Here is an 18557-nt window from a genome sequence, read left to right on the forward strand (position 1 = left end):
TAAGTACTGGTCCCAGTTTAACCCTAAAAACCCAACCCGAAAATCTCAAATGGCGAACCCGCAACCAAGAACAACGATCCAAACCATTCAATCCACATACAGTCTCACCTTCACCCTATACCCTGATTAAGATCCCTTTACCCAAACCTAAACCCACTTATCTGAGCCATAAAACCCTAAAAGAAGACCACCGGGCGAACCAACACAACGAGCAAAGCCAACACGCTCGGGCCCGGCCCGATCGCGGCCCAGGCGGTAGTCTAACTACCGCTGGTGGTACTCGGAGTACCTCAGCTCGCAACCCGCCTGTGGACATCTAGGGACAGCTATCCCAACGTCCAAAAGTCAACTCTTTCACAAAATTAACCCCCTGCCCAAGCTTATTTACCATTTTACCAACCCCTTTAGCCAATGAGAGAGCGCCACGTGGCATCTCCCTCCCCTCAACCAATCACCACCTGCCACATCAGCATTTACCCTCCTCAAACCCAAAAATTACCAAAAGACCATTGGAGAAGGCTATAAATAGCCCTCTCCTCTTCACATTTCAACAACAACTCTTCACTTCCAAGCTTAAGTGAGAAGGAGAAAGAGAGAGAGAGAGAGAGAGAGAGAGAGAGAGAGAGAGAGAGAGAGAGAGAGAGAGAGTGAGGGTGAGGAGGTGCTCCTAAGCCTTCAAGTCCAGATTTTCCAGCTACCCCCCTTAGCCCACTCCATACTTTCCCAACCATCCCAACCGTTAACCTAGCCCAGTTTGATCATGGCTCAATCCACGTCTTAACCTACTCAAGATTAAGCCAAAGATCCACTCATTTTACATACAAGCATTCATCATGACATCTATACCCTTCTCAACCCCCCTGCTTCTCTAGATCTCTAGTGAACGTATGCTTTGTGACTTGCCGTACATCGAATCCTGTCACATCAGAAATTCTTAGTGATCTAGTCCATTTTTCTTGTCTTTTTGCATAACGTCTGCTCTGTGGCTTGCCGAAATCTCAGATCTTGTCATATCAAAAATCTATGTGTGTCTAGTCCTATCTCAACCACAATCATCCATCCCTTAAGATTGTTTTACCACACAAAGTAGAGACTGTACGTTCGTACGGGCAGAGAGGGTGCCTAATACCTTCCCTCTTTGTAACTGAGGTCCCTTACTCGGAATTCCGGATTGTAGACCAGGAGTCAATATAAGGTAGGAGAGTCTCTGGATTTCTCCAACCTTACATATTCCATGGGTTCTAGCCGACCACGGGATTCTGAGATTTATTGGCTAGTGGCGACTCCAACATTCATAAATTAGCCTAATCACCTCCACTACCAACCCAAAATCCACCAAAACATTTAAGTCAGCGTGGGCGCCGATTTCCAGTGTCCACATCACCAAAAAAGTTTCAACTGTGGGCATTTTCATCCCCATTGCTTCTTACTGGATGACCCACTTCAATTTTGAATCTTACTCATATTTGGGCTTATTTCTTAAAGTCTACTACCAAAATAGAAGGACGGTTGGATATTACATGAACATGGCAATGGACCTCACTTTGGGTAACATGGATTGCTCTAACCCTACTAGAGACTAAGGATGTGATTGACATTACTACAAATACAAATACCAGCTTATTGGCTTATTTAAATAAGATTTTGGATGGTTTGGTAAATGCTATATAACTTATTTATCTAGAAATGAGAAAATAAGTTTTATCATAAGCTGGAGATGGCTCACATTTTTTTTAAATCTTATTGAGCTTAAGTGGGCAGAGGTTGGGGCTTTATCAATATTTTTAAATACTAAAAATAACTTCACATATCTTTTTGCAACCTTCCTCTCACTCTCTTTTTTGTGGCTTCTCATCTCTCTCTCTCTCTCTCTCTCTCTCTCTCTCTCTCTCTCTCTCTATGAGGTAGCCCGTAAGATGGACCCATATTGAAGGAGGGGCCCCACATGATGAATCGTACCCATCAAGGTGGGCTCACATAATGGACTGCTAACATCAAAGGTGGGCCCCACATGATGGATGGCTTTTCGCATGAAGGACGATCTACCCCAAGTGGAACCCACTTGATGGACATTGCACATGAAAGGTGGAACCCACATGATGGATGGTGGCATTGAAGATGGGCCCACATGGTGTAAAGTTGACATTAGAGGAGGGTTCACATGATGAACAACTCATATTGAAGGTGGGGCTCCATATGATTAATGGTCTACATTAAGATGGACCTACATAAAGGATGGAGTAAACCTCACATGATGGATGGCCCACATCAAAGTGTGGCCCTATGTGGCCATATCCAAAGTAGCCCGCCATGATGGATGATCCACATAGAAGGTGTGGCCCCATGATGGATAGTGGACATCAAAAGTGGGCCTCACATGACGGATGGTCCACATCAAAGTTGGTCCCTATATAATGAATAGCCCATATCAATTTGTGGCCTCACATGATGGACTACCTATATCAAGTAGGACCCACCTAATGGATGATCCGAATCAAGGTGGGCCCCATATAGTGGACAGTTCACATCAAAGGTCATCCCTAATTGTGAATGGTTTGCATGATGGACAACCTAGTTCAAAGGTGGGGCCCACACGATGGACACATCAAATGTGGGCTCCATGTGATGGGTAATTGACATTCAAGTGATCTACACGAAGGACAATTAACAATGATGGTGGGCACCACATGATGAATGACCTAAATCAAGGTGTATGGCCTCCCACATAATGGATGACCTAAATCAAGGTGAGCCCCCACATAATGGATGGTGAACATCAAAGGTTGGCCCCAAATGATGAATGGTCTACATCCAAAGTAGGTCCTGCATGATGGATGGCCCACTTCAAATGTTTGACCCACATGGACTGTCCACATCAAAGGTACGCTCCACATGATGTACAATCGGCATGTAATGGCCAACATGATGGATGGCCAACATCTAAAGTGAAAGGAATGAATTCGTGTTCATTTGAAATAGAGTTGTTGCAATTTTTTAAAGTCATAGCAACTATCCTTTAAATAAATTTTTATTTAAATGTTTTACCAAGCATGATTATGTCAAATAAAAGCTTTTTTCAAGTTTAAAAATTTTTACCAAATGAACTTATTTTACCAGAAGAGCTAGTAAAAAGAGATTTATTAGAATAGCTCTTATCTGAAAATCTCTTATTAAATTAGATAAAACATACCAACCATGCCCTGAGAGATGAGCGATGTCCAAGTGGAATCATGGATAACACGGTTTCACACAATGCAAGAAACAACAAGCTCTGAGTGGCCCATACCATGTTTTATATTAATTTAAAATCCTTACTGTCCATCAAGTGATGCCACTTATTTTCTTAGTGCATATCAAAGATTTCCTAAACAGAACTCCTATAGGTCTCGAACATGATTACACTATAAAATTTCTCCTAAAACCTCTAAGTTCATGCGGTGTTGCCCACCTGAGTTTTGAATATTTATGAAGAATTTCATTTCTTTTCATCTTACTGAGTCACGCCTAATTAATGTGTTTGATTAAAGATGACTACCATGGTAGCCTCATACACAAACGTATGGTTGTCTTCCATTTGGGATGGCCCACCATAGTTTTTGATCTGGCCTTTTTTTTTTTTGGCCTGTCATCCTAGTAGGAAAAGGATAACTTGATCAAGGGGTCGACGTTCCATATAATTAAAACATGGTAGACAGCACACAGATCTGCAGCTACATCTGCTCCTTCGGTCATTTTATTTTATTGATACCTTGATGGGTCTTAACTATCTTTCTTGTTGAAATGAAGGCTGCCATCAGAAAGGCAATTGAATTAGGTTGCAAAAATGAATGTATGCAAAAATAGAGTTCAAATTTAATAAAGGAAATTCAATTTGATAGTGCATCAAAACACACTCAACAGTGCCATTTTGAATTCAGGTGGAGATGGCAAGGTATGTATGCAACTCTAAGATCGCATTTGGAGCACTTATTATTGAACTGGAATTATTAGTCAAATGAGGTGGAAATGGCCAAATTGAAAACCCGTTGGCTTTCTTAACCATTGAGTCCTGGATTGTAATACGGACAATTTCAAGGTGGAATTTAGAAAACAAGTCAAAAATTTAATTGAGTTGAGAACGATGATGATTGGAAAAACCAAAAAACAGAGTAGTTGTGATTTGAAGCCTTCTCCCACAAATATACAGGGGAACATTTTTAACCTTTACAACTCAATCTGTTTCATCCTGAGCACAAGGTCTAAAGCAATATGTTGGGACGAAAGGCCCCTCGTAAGTGTTTACCCTTGGCCATGCATGCTGTATTTGAGGAAATAATTTTATTTTATTTTTCATGTAAGATTAAGAATGGTTAGGATTTTCCCCTATTCTAAGCAGAGGCCTTAAACACAGTACGTCATCCTATGCAGGTTTCAAAAGATGGTCGAGATTGAGCAAGCTAGAGCACCTTGACCTGAGCTATAACCCACTCACCGAAAGCATCCTACCGTATTTGGGTGCACTCTTGTCGCTTAAGAGTCTGTCTCTGAGAAGCAGTAACTTCGGACTTCCAGACAGAGGTATTGAAGTGGAGTATTCACCTCCTATAATTTTATATACAAGTTTTGAAATGTTGTCTAGATTGGGCAACCTAGAGCAGCTAGATCTAAGTCAGAATCAGTTAAATGTTTGTTATGTGGGGCCGACTCTGATGTTTTAGATTTGGATCTGCTTAATTTTTGGGTTCATGGCCTAAATGGAGTTGGCAAAATGGATGGACCACACGAATATATAATGCATACATCATAATGGACCACACCAGTATACAATGCATACAATATGGGGTGTGGCCCATATGAATTCTTGATATGCTAATTTTTAAAATCCTCTGCTATTGTGGTCATGCAAAACTGATGGATGGAGTGGATTTGTGATGGGAATCTCTATAGGCTGTGATGGGAATCTCTATAGGCTTCGCATCATTTCCAACCACATGACCTTCTTGTGCTACGTTAACAGGCCACCCATGTCGGGCAAAGAAACGGAAGCAGTGCCTTTAACATGAAGCGTGTACGGTGCTTTGTGGGACCCACTATGATGTATGTGTTTAATCCACACCATCTATCCATTTTTAGATAATTTTAAGACATGATCCTAAATATGAGGCAGATCTAAGATTTAGTTGGACCTCGCCACAGGAGACAATAGATGCTCACCGGTAAAAACTTCTTGTGAGCTAAAACAGTTTTGAATCAATCTTATATCTTTTTTATTTTTTTCCTTTCTTTTATGTCCGTGTAACCTAATCAACATGTGTCTGGAAAATAAACATTATAGTGGGCATTAAGGTGGTCCCTAGGAAGTTTTTAATGGTCGTCCTTTAATCACTACTGCTTTCTATGGTCCACTTGAGATTTGCATCTACCTTATTTTTGGGATCATGCCATAAAATGATCCAGAAAAATGAATGAACTACATGAATAGATCATGGTGAGTCCCACAGAAAACGGACAAGTGACCAAGCCTATGTTACCATGCAATCGGGTACAGTGAATTTTATTTTTTTCTTTCCTTTTTTAGATTTTTTTAATTTATAATATTTATAATAACACATGTTTACATCTAGATACTTATTTAATTCTTATTAAGCAACCTCATTACTTGGTGGCATTTTTGTTATTTTAAGAAAGCTGCAATCACCAACATAAGGTACCGGTATGACAACAACTTGATTGATGAGGTATCTTAATAAAAATTTAATTTAAAAAGGGTACTCAAATGTAAATATTACATTAATGAGATATTATTTTGCTAAATTTTCTTTCCAACAGCCGGTCAAAAATCAGTTTTAACTAAAGCAGATCCAAATGGCCATTTTATCCTTGTCAAGGACAGGTGTTACGCTGGAAAGCCGATTGGGTGTTACCCGGGTAAAACACCGAAGTGCGTTAGCCAACTTTGATATATATTCATGCCATCCATCAGTTTTCTAACTCATTTTAGAGCTTTTAGAGCATGATTGCAAAACTAAAGCAGATCCAAATCTCAAATGGACTACAACATGGGAAATAGTTTTCATTGACCATTAAAAACTTCTTGTGGGCCATGAAATTTCGGAGCAAGATGATATTTGTGTATTCCTTTCATCCATGTCTGTGTGACGTTGCCAACAGGTCCTACGTCTAATAAACATGACAGTTGGCTTATTGGCGAGTGTTCAATAACCACTCTTACCTCCGGTGTAGTTCACTTGAGATTTGGATCTGCTTGATTTATTATTATTATTATTTTTTTTTTTTGATACAGTCCTAAAATGAGCTGAAAAATTCCAAGGAGGGCATTCATATACAAAACATACATTAAGGACCGTCCCATGCACGGTCAAGGAAACCACACTAGGTAACACACAACAACACAAGTGGTTGTTTCGTAAGAGTGGTAATGTATGTGTTGTATATCTACACCGTCTATCATTTTTTCTAGCTCATTTTAGAGCACGGTCCCAAAGCTGATATTGACACAATAAAGGAAACGGTGATCATTTTAAAAACTTCTTGTAGACCATGAAAGTTTTCGATCAAGCTAATATTTGTGTTTTCACTTCATCTAAGTTTGGTGTGACATGTTTGGATGGAAAATAAACATTACTGTAGCCCCTCAAATTTGAAAGGATATTTTTTTCCTCATTTCTGAAGATCAACTAGCAAAATAGATTCAAGGAGTGAATGTCATTGAGATGTCATAATAGGCCCTAGTTTTGATGCACCAGCAGTGCCATAAGAATCAGTAAATAGGACATTCAATGAAGGGAAAACATGAATATGATCAGCTTGATCCAAAACTCTTGTGGGTCCCAAGAAGTATGTAATGGTGGGCATTCAATCACCACTATTTCCTATGGTGTGGTCTACTTGAGATTTAAACATGCATCATTTTGGACTCATAACATTAAGTGACCTAGCAGAATGGATGGGTGAGGTGGATAAAACACATGCATCATGGTGGGGGCCACAGAACAATGACAATAAATATGCTCCTAGTGAGTGTGTGGGGTGTGTGTGCGTGTGTAAAAGGAAAAAAAAAAAAAAAAAAAAAAAGAAAAAGATATGCTCCTAGTGGAACTATCAATAGGTAATACACATGCGCAGAAGAAAGATTTAATACTCTAGCAGAGTATATGTAATGCCCTGTGTTTTCAGAATCCGAGTATGTGACTCGTCCTCCAAAAACCCGAGTGTTAACCTTTAATGATGGTCAAGTTCAATTTTTTTTTATTTTTATTTTTTCTTTTTAGAGTAAGCAGTTTAGCGAAAGATGAACAAATCAACATAAAGAAAATTTTGCAATTACATTCAGAATATACGAGTGGCTGCTCATGATGACTTGTACAAACCAATGTCTCTATACTAACAAATAAAGAATTACACAATTTAATATATGAGAAATAATAAACTGCATATAAACTTGAGCCGGAAGATCGCGTAGTTTCTCTTGGCAGATACAACCATGCATCCCTGGCAATTGTACCCAGCTCCTCATCAAGTTTGAACATGCATATCATTTAAACCACTTGTACTACATATACAGTTATATATTTGATAAATGAGAGGCTATCTCAGTGTAAATTCCCTTCAAGATTACACACTGCCACATTAAGTAAACATAGTTATAAACAAAAAGCATATAAAATAATACACAATATAACTTATTAAATGCATGGATGCATGAGTGCACATCAACTAGGGATGCTTATCCAGTTGGCTTTTGGAAAAATCCATGCATGTTGCCGGTCACCAGCGAAAGTATATAAGACATGCGTAGTGCTAAACTCACCGAAGGTAAGTCGATAGTCGATGGTCTGGGAGCTAGCGAAACGATACCATGACTAAAGGCATGTGCTACAACATCCAGAATTAGCCACCCGTCATCGTTCGTATGCTATAAATGCATGATTAGCCCAACCGTTATTATTCCATTTACAACCAACCAGTATAATAAAGATCGAAGGTCACTACGTGAGGTTCATCACCGAGCGTAAGCCGACAGCTCGGACATAGTGTCCATGACCACTATCCCCGGCTCATGAGACTACCACATTAGGATGTTTAATGGAAGCTCATCGATTAGTGGTCAATCATAATTCAGTATATGAGGCTTACCATCGCATGGTTGCACAAAATAATACGTCAAACCCATATAAGACAATTACCAAAATAAAGCCACACAGGGCAAATATCAAAACTAAGCCACATAGGGAAAATATCAAAAGTATGGGATAAAAGACCATACTCAAAAACCATTTAGACAAAACGACCCATGGATGGTAGGCCCTCATCAATATTCTATTTAAACCTTTATTTAAGTAAGAACTAAGTCGGAGGTTCATTATAATCACGATCAATTAAGTTACATCCTAAGTATGGGTGTATATTTATAAGTGGGATTTTTCACTAATTGATATACCAATTTAAGTTTCATAAGCAATCCACAAGCATTAGAAAATATGCAGGATAAATATTGAGCATGTAATCTAGCATTCAATTCTACAACTAGCACATGTAATTATAAGATAAGGATATCTATTATCAACCGAAATTAAAAAAAAAAAAAACTATCACTTAAGCTAATGAAAAAATGGAAAGCTCAGGGGGAAGAAATCATCACCTTAAGTGTTGAATTGCTTACTAGTGCCGCTAAGAGGTGTGCACGCCCTTAGAGTCAGATCGATCCTACCATGAACTGTAAATGATACGGTTAGATCAACGTTCTGCACACTATCCAAGGTTAAGCTCATAACCTAGGGTCTAGATTACTTAGTTTTAGGGGTTCATCATAGAGTTAGGTATAGGTTTAGATTTTTGGATGTAATTTCTAATTAATGTAATAACAATATTAATGATATTACTAATTAAAAATAATAATCTAATAATGTCTAATGATATTAAATTAACAACAATAGCAAATATGATTGAATGAGATGGCTTACCTAACTTGAGCCAGATCTGAGCGAGTCAACTCGATTAAACTCGGCGAGTTTCAGCATAGTCGACTCGGCAACACGTATAACTCTCGCTTCTCTTCTCTCCTTCTTTTCCTTGCTCTCTCTCTCTCTCTCTCTCTCTCTCTCTCTCTCTCTCTCTCTTCCTACTTCTTCTTTACTCGTCCAACCACCCAGCTGGCAACCCAAACCCAAGCTCCCTCTCTCTTTCTATCTTTTTCCTCACCTCCCTATGCTCTCTCTCTCTCTCTCTCTCTCTCTCTCTCTCTCTCTCTCTCTCTCTCTCTCTCTCTCTCTCTCCACCTCCGGCATGTCCAGTGAGGTTTCCAGGTCCAAAACTTACCCAACAACTTGCCCCAATTCAAGCACAGTGAGACATCAACGAGTTGACAGTTTAACTCGTTCTCAAACCGAGTCCCTCCACCTTCTTCTCTTCTTCTTCTCACTCTTTTATTCCTGCTTCTATTCTCTCCCTAGACTTTCCAAAAGTCTGGACCATACCAAACTCATGCCCAATTCAGATGGACAGCAGCCCCGACTCACACGACTTGACCCAGCGACTCGGCTTGGCTCGAGCTGGTGCAGCAACGCACCTACTCCCTCTTTTTCTTTCTTATTCTCTTCCTTCCTTCTTTTTCTTTTGCTAGAACTCTAGCACCGCCCCGATCCAGATCCAACTCTGACCGCAACTCGACTGAGTCAAGCCGGTGCGCACAACAGCACCCTCCCACAGACTCTCTCCATATTCTTTCTTTGCTTCTTACTATCCTTCTTCTTCTTTTCTTCTTGATTCACCTCTCTCTCTCTCTCTCTCTCTCTCTGGACTTTCATGTGGTCCAGACTCGAGCAGACCTCGCCCCAAACTTGCGAGGACTCGATGCAGCTCCAAACGAGGAAGATGAGCTGCTGTTAATGGTGGATTGTCATCGGGCGGTTTTTTCTCTAGAACAAGGCTTATGAATGGTTGGGATCCATGCATAGGAACTTAAGGATGCTTCAAGTTGAAGCTCCGAGAAGGTTTGGTTGGTGGGTTCAAAGGAAAGAGAAAACGGCTGTTTTCAAGTTGTGGCAAGGGAGTGGGAGAAAGACCCGTTGCTACTCAACGTTCTGATCTTAAATCGAGCCCTAAACTCCCTCAGAGCTGTCGAATGAGACTAGAAGGCTAGGATCGCGTTGCTTTGTAACGTCCTTCACCTGCGGCCGGTAATGCAAAACCAGCCGCGATTTTGGTTCTGTTACGAGTGGAAGCCCTAAACCGTGTGAAACGGAGGGCTGAGATATGTCTAAATGGATGGCTAGGATTTCGAGAGTGGAGCTCACGCAGTTCGCCAACCTGGCAGCAGTGAGGCGTTTTCCATGTTTGGAAACATGGTTTTTCATAGTCCAAGTGCATCTGAATTTATGTTTACGCATGAGTACAACTCCCTGCGAAACACCCTTGGTTTTGGTCAGAGCCATGCTCCGAATATGATGGACGGTTTAGATCTTCCAAATGTCCAGTGTAGGTGGGCCACTGATCAGAACAGACGGACGCGGTCTGTTCATCACGGTGCGGGTGGAAACAAGAGAGAGAGAGAGAGGGAAATCCTCTCTTTTAAAAGAAATTTCGGGTCAACCCGTTTTGACCAGGCTCCCCGGACCCGTGCACAACAAGTGCACGCATTCCACGTGCATGCCCACTCTCGTGTCGGGTCCATAATGGTATTTGATCTGATCCACTCCGTTCATCTGTTTTGTCGGCCCGTATTATCTCTTAGTCCAGAGAATAAGGCATATCCATGACTTAGGTGGGCCCTGCTTAACAATTTCATGTTCGAGTAGTGATTTGTGGGACCCACGGAGGCATTTTGATAAATCCAGTCTATCCATCTGTTTAGCAAGGTTAGTTAGTGTAAGGGATTAGATGTGTAGCCGATCAAAAAGGTTCATGTGAGCCATATATAATGAAGTTCATTGTAAGTATCAAATTTAGATAATCTGATGGTCGGATGGCTTCTAACTTTGATCAACCCGCTTCTACGAGTCATAGGTATCCAATAATCGTCTAGATAGGGTTTTCTAGTTGAGTTTTAAAGGTTGGTTGCTTAAGTCCCACTATGTTTTGATTGATGGTGCATTGATGAGTGGACAAATGGTGAACCTGATGATTTAGGTCCCGATTTGCAGATTCCCGTCAATCCGATGGTCAAATCATCTTTACATCTAACATGCAATGTCCCTAAGTGTCTTATAGTTTGTCTAGATGAAGGTTCATGGTACAGTTAGCGGCCCGGTGGTCTAAGTGTGATGATCAGGTGGCGGACCTTTAAGTTGGACAGTTTGGATCCAACTAATAGTGGATCTAGTGATCTAAGACCCAGGATTGATAACGTCTGGTTAAATCTTTCTAATAAGGCAGGATTTAGACTTTTATCGCCATTGTGATCCTAGCAACATAGTGAGTTTCTGAGGATGAATGTCAATTTCAAGATGAAATAATTGTTTGTCTTCAAGAATCAACGGTCAGATGACTGGATATATGAATGAAGATTGCACTAAACAGCCGAGATAGATTGATTGAGGACCACTAGAGGATGGTGCGTGATGCGAGTCATGTGCCCATCCACATGCAAACTAATTCAAATATTCAAGGTAACACCTGAGTACCGAAAAATTTGAGGTGTTACAATATATTAGACTATACACATGCATTTAGTGTTTACAAGCAAGAAATATACTAATTTAAAAAAAATTGTACAATTATTGGTTTCAGTTGAGATGTGTCATGAACCTAATATTACTCTTATTATATAATCTTCCTAATGAAATGATGAATATATATATATATATATATATATATATATATATATATATATATATATATATATATATTCAGTTAGCTTGTTAGTAACATCCACTGGCAGTACACACTCCACTATTAGCCACCCATAGTAGGGAATCAATACCAAGACCTCAGTGTGACGAATCGTCGTATGTGTTCCTAAGAACATGATTTTGTCCATTTTTCGAGGTCTCAAAACCTCCTTGCATTTCTTCGCATATTCTAGCTTCACTCCTTTCCTCCAATTCTTCAGTCGAATCCCTTATCGCTAGTTCTTATGAACATCTTACTGCATCGAAAAACCGTTTAGCAAACTCAAAACAACCAGATCATGATATGAGATCTATCTCTTTTGATAGAAATCGTCAAATCCCCGAAACGGTATCTTCACTCAATCTACCACTTGAGCTAATTAAACATGAAAAATATTCAATGATCTCATTTTAGTAAGCATCCAAGAATGGAAGGTTAGGATTATACAAAGAATCTGACTTTTGCAATGTGAGTTTGGGACAATGGCTTCTACAGTCTAATCAGCTTAATTTAAGCTAATCATTTCAATGTAAACAATTTCTAAGGGGCAAGATGACTTTCTTTAACTGAGTTTCACATTGGGCCACCATATTCTCTATGTCAAATCCACTCCATCCATTCGGATTGTCCCATAGTTTTAGGCAAAAAATAAGCTCAATCCACAACTTAGGTGGGCCAGACAACAAGAAACCATGGGGACAAGATGAACATAGGTTTGTCTAGTATATTCCATTTAACCCGTTCATTAGATGCCCCTTAAAGGAATATTTCCATATTACAAAGGAGATATTAATTGTTAATTCCTTACATCCTATGTCTGGACAGATAGGCACCACATGATACTAAAATAATTTCTAAAAAGAATTTTATTTGCCAAATATATGATTCGAAAACAAACTTCAATTCTTTTGAGAAATGTTGTTGATAAGCAAACATAGAAACAATATTTCCTTTCCCACACTTTCTTGAAAACTAGGTTTTCCGAAAAATACAATTTTCTTTTCCATGCTTTTCATCTAAAGGCTTGCTGTTTCGTGGAATTTTAAATAAGAACATATCTTTTTGTTATTTTCAACTAAGGGTCTAACCTTTTAATATAAGGTTTATAAAGCTCAGGTTTGACTATGAAAAAAAGTGCATGGAAGTGCTCATTGTTTGTGTTGAAGGCTCGGTCCGTTATGGTGTTGCCTCCTGTTATTGGTCCATGCCATTTCTCATGAAGTCACTCAGTAAAATAATAAAAGGAATTTTATAAAATAGTATCTTCCTTTTATATAATAGTATCTCATTAACATGACATTTACATATTAATACATTTTTTTAATCAAGTTTTCACTATGCTACCTCGTTAGTCAAGTTATTGTCAAACTGATACCTTCCCTTTTCTATAAAGTTAGTTGAACGAATATTTTTCCCTAAAATGATAAAAATGACCACCAATCAATGAGATTCCTTCATAAGAATTAAATGAGTACCTACTTGTAAGCAGGTGTTATTAAAAAAATATATATATTCTTAAAAAGGAAAAAATCTTTGCAGATGTCCTATGGGTGATACATGATGTATCGACAAAGTCCATCCATTTTTCTAAATCATTTTAGGGCATGAGCCCAGAAATGAGGTGGATCCAAATCTCGGGTGGGCCGCACCATTGAAAACAGTGTGATTCAATAGATGGTCGAGATTGAGCAAGCTAGAGCACCTTGACCTGAGCTATAACTCATTCAATGAAACCATCTTACCATAATTAGGCGCACTCTCCTCCCTCAAGAGTCTTCATCTAAGAGGGAATAATTTGGAAGATTTCTTCCTGTCAAAAGGCAAGTTGATTAACTTTAAAGAAATTAAGCCAAGATTGATAATATTAGTTTAGATAATATTTTGAACTTTATTTAGTAATCATGCGTCACTTCTCCAAATTCCTACTCTAATGTTATTTTCTAAAATTGTTTAAATCTTGATAGAATTGGCCAACTTGAGCAAACTGGTGGTTTTAGATTTGGGATATAATCGACTCACTGGTTCCCTATGTCTGCGCACTTGGATCTTTTCTAATAAATGCAGTTGAGTGTCTTTCACATGCACCTCAAAATGGCATTTGAAAATTCACGTTCTGAGATGCTTTTTATGACATTTTTCTTGCCACCACTAGTAGGAAAATATATTACATCTTTGTGTGGTAATAATCTTTAAATTTGAAAATGATGACACAGGTTTGTTAGGTGGGGCCAACTCTGATGTTTTAGAGAAATCCATCCAGTTCATCTATTTTGCTAGCTTATTTTAGGACATGTAACTAATATGAGGTGGATCCAAAACTCAAGTGGGCCACACGAGAGAATCATAGGGGAAACAAATGACTACCATTGAAACTTTATTGAGCTCTACCTTGATGTTTCTGTTCCATCCAAACTGTTCATGAGGTCATTACCACTTGTATGAAGTGGAAACGCAAAAGTCCTAACCTAATACAAAACTTTTTGTGGCCATACGAATATTTCAATGGTGGTCATTGTATCCTCATGTTTCTTCTGGTGTAGCTAACTTGAGTTTTGGACCCACCTCATTTTTGGTTAAATGTCTTAAAATGATATTGAAAAACTGATGGACAGGATGGATTTCTCACAAACATCACGGTGTGCCCACCTAAAATCCCATCCCTGGCACTTTCGTTCCTGCTAAAGCCTGAAGGAAATCCGCCTCTTACACCCAGGCTCTTTGGCGTCCATTGTAACATATGTGTTATATCCACTTCATCCGTACATTTCACTGGTTCATTTTAGGACATGGATATCTAAAAGTCAAGTAGGCCACGCCTCACAAAATAGTGGGGAAAGAAATGTCAACCATTAAAACCTTCTTGGGCTCACCATAGTCTTTACATACCATCAACCTATTCATAAGGTGATTCCGATCAGGATGTAGAAAGAATACAGAATGTCAGTCTGATCCAGAACTTCTATGACACCTAAAAAAATAAGGCTTCAGCGGTGTGTATTTCTATCTTCATTATATCATGAGGTGTGGCTTACCTGAGCTTTGGATCTTCCTGGTATTTGGGCTTATGTCCTAAAATGAGCTATCAAAATGGATGAGTAGATTAAAAAATTAAAATTAAAATTAAAATTAAAATTAAAAATAAAAAATAAAATCATGATGAGCCTCACTTAGCATTACAAGGGATTCCTACAGGGCTATGTTATAAAGACTAATGAGAGACAACATGTGTCCATTTGGAATTGTTAGTAACCCCGGTTCCACTCAAGGTAAGAAACAGCAAGTTCTATGTGGTCCGCTGTGTGTGTGTGTGTATATATATATATACATATCCTCTACTTCCACTAGGTGAAGCTCTTTATTTTCGCTGTACATGCAAAAGATTTTCCGAACAAAAAACTCCTTTGGGTCTCAAAAATGGTTTATGTAAATTTTCTCCTAAAACCTGGTGGAGCTCTTATGGTGTTGCCCACTTGAGTTTCCTAGAATTTTGTGTCTTCATCTTTGTGAGTTACACCTATTAATGTTTTTTTTTTTTTAATTAAAGATAAATGCCATGGTACCCCACACACAAACATATGGTTGTCGTCATCCCCATTGTTCCCCGTTGTATGGCCCACCAAAGTTGTGTATCTGCAGATTTTTTGCCCTGAGGTCCTAACATTAAGGATAACCTGATAGAGTAGAGGTTCCATATAAAACTTGAAAAGCCCCACAGGATTTTAGATTGCCCGCCGAATTTGAAGCCATGTGAATCTCCTGTTTCCTGTGGGTCCACTGTGACATCTCAATAACACACACTACGTCATTCTACTTTGCTTTTTCATATTCATATTCTATGTTCCACCCCAAGATTAGGACCTGCCTAACTTTTGGGTTCATGGCCTAAATGGAGTTGGCAAAATGGATGGACCACACCAATATACAATGCATACATCATAATGGACCACACCAATAAACAATGCATACATCATGTGGTGTACCAATATGAATTCTTGATATGCTAATTTTTAAAATCCTGTGCTATTGTGGTCCTGCAAAACTGATGGACGGAGTGGGTTTGTGATGGGAATCTCTATAGGCTTCACATCATTTCCAACCAGATGAACTTCTTGTGCTACGTTAACAGGCCATCCATGTAGGGCAAAGAAACCCAAGCGGTTCCTTTAACATGAAGTGTATATGGTGCTTTGTGGGACCCACTATGATGTATGTGTTTAATCCACACCATCTATCCATTTTTAGATAATTTTATGACATAATCCTAAATATGAGGCAGATCTAAGATTTAGTTGGACCACACCACAGGAGACAATAGATGCTTACTGTTAAAAACTTCTTGTGAGCTACAACAGTTTTGAATCAATCTTATATCTATTTTTGTTTTCCCCTTCTTTTATGTCTGTGTAATCTAGTCAACAAGTTTTTGGAAAATAAACATTATGGTGGGCATTAAGGTGGTCCCTAGGAAGTTTTTAATGGTTGCCCTTTAATCACTATTGCTTTCTATGGCCCACTTGGGATTTGCATCTACCTTATTTTTGGGATCATGCCATAAAATGATCCAGAAAATGAATGGACTATATGAATAGATCATGGTGGGTCCCACAGAAAACGGACAAGTGACCAAGCCTATGTTACCATGCAACCGGGTACAGTGAATTTTTTTCCCTTTTTTAGATTATTTTTTTTTAATCTTTATAATAACACATGTCAGAACCTGTGCTATCGTGGTCCTGCAAAACTGATATCTACAGTAAAGGAAACGGTGATCATTTTGACCGTTAAAAACTTCTTGTGGACCATGAAAGTTTTTGATCAAGCTAATATTTGTGTTTTCACTTCATCTAAGTTTGGTGTGATATGTTTGGATGGAAAAGACACATTACTGTAGCCCCTCAAATTCGAAGGGATATTTTTTTCCTCATTTCCTAATTCAACTAGCAAAATAGATTCGAGGAGTGAATGTCATTGAGATGTCATAGTAAGCCCCAGTTTTGATGCACTAGCAGTGCCATAAGGATCAGTAAATAGGACATTCAATGAAGGGAAAACACGATTATGATCAGCTTGATCCAAAACTCTTGTGTGTCCCAAGAAGGATGCAATGGTGGGCGTTCAACACCACCGTTTCCTATGGTGTGGTCTACTTGAGATTTAAACATGCATCATTTTAGGCTCATAACATTAAATGACCTAGCAAAATGGATGGATGATGTGGACAAAACACATGCATCATGGTGGGAGCCATAGAACAATGACAGTAGATATGCTCCTAGTGGAATTATCAATAGGCAATACGCATGCGCAGAAGAAAGATTTAATACTCTAGCAGAGTATATGTAATGCCCCGTGTTTTCAGAACCCGAATATGTGACTCGCCTTCCAAAAACCTGAATGTTAACCTTTAACGATGGTCAAGTTCAGGTTTTTTTTATTTTTTCTTTTTCTTTCAGAGTTAGTAGCTTATCGAAAGATAGACAAATTAACATAAAGAAAAATTTGCAATTACATTCAGAATATACGAGCGGCTGCTCATAATGACTTATATAAATCAATGTCTTTATGCTAACAAATAAATAATTATACAATTTAACATATGAGAAATAATAAAACGTGTATAAACTTGAGCCACAAGATCGCGCAGTTTCTCTTGGCAGATACAGCCATGCATCCCTGACAATTGTACCCAACTCCTCATCAAGTCTGAACATGCATATCGTTTAAGCCACTTATACTACCTGTACCATTATATATTTGATAAATGAATTGCCAGCTCAGTGTGAATTCCCCTCAAGATTACACACCGCTGCATTAGGTAAGCGTTTTTTTAACAAACTTCAAAAAAAAAGAACCGCATTAGGTAAGCATCGTTGTAAACAAAAAACATATAAAATAATATACGATGCAGTCTTATTAAATACATGAATGCGTGAGTGCACATCAACTGGGGATGCTCATCCAGTTGGCTTTTGGGCAAAACCCATGCATGTGGCCGATCACCAGCAAAAGTATGTAATACATGCGTAATGCCAAACTCACTGAAGGTGGGTCGATAGTCGATAGCCTAGGAGCTAGCGAAATGATACCACAACTATGGACACGTGCTACAACATCCATAATTAGCCACCTATCATCGCTCGTATGCTATGAAAGCATGATTAGCCCAACCGTTATTATTCCATTTATAACTAGCCAGTTTAATAAAACTCAAAGGTCACTACAGGATGTTTATCACCCAGCGTAGGCCAATAGCTTGGACATAGTGTCCCATGACCACCATCCCCCGCTCATGAGGCTACCACCTTTAATAAAACAGAGTTGTTATGATTTGAGGCATTCTCCCACAATTATACAAGGGAACATTTTTAATCTTTACAACTCAATCTGTTTCATCTGGCGTACAAGATCATATGTTAGGACTAAAGGCCCCTCATAAGTGTTTACCCTTGGCCATGCATGCTGTATTTGAGGAAATAATTTTATTTTATTTTTCATGTAAGATTAAGAATGGTTAGGATTTTCCCCTATTCTAAGCAGAGGCCTTAAACATAGTACGTCATCCTATGCAGGTTTCAAAAGATGGTCGAGATTGAGCAAGCTAGAGCACCTTGACCTGAGCTATAACCCACTCAACGAAAGCATCTTACCGTATTTGGTTGCACTCTCATCCCTCAAGAGTCTATCTCTGAAGGCCAATCACTTCAAGGCTAAATACTTCGGACTTGGAA

General features: G+C 38.9%; 1 protein-coding gene across 1 annotated transcript in view; it reads left to right on the forward strand.

The window, feature by feature from the left end:
• LOC131220146 (receptor-like protein 9b) overlaps window positions 1–4697 on the forward strand; it is a 33875-nt gene extending 29178 nt beyond the window's left edge. The window contains exon 4 of the mRNA XM_058215116.1: window positions 4408–4697. Coding sequence (XP_058071099.1) covers window positions 4408–4697 — 290 coding nt within the window. The remainder of the gene's footprint in view (window positions 1–4407) is intronic.
• Window positions 4698–18557: the final 13860 nt, after the last annotated feature.

The sequence above is a fragment of the Magnolia sinica genome, chromosome 12 (assembly GCF_029962835.1).
Source record: "Magnolia sinica isolate HGM2019 chromosome 12, MsV1, whole genome shotgun sequence".
Taxonomy (NCBI): domain Eukaryota; kingdom Viridiplantae; phylum Streptophyta; class Magnoliopsida; order Magnoliales; family Magnoliaceae; genus Magnolia; species Magnolia sinica.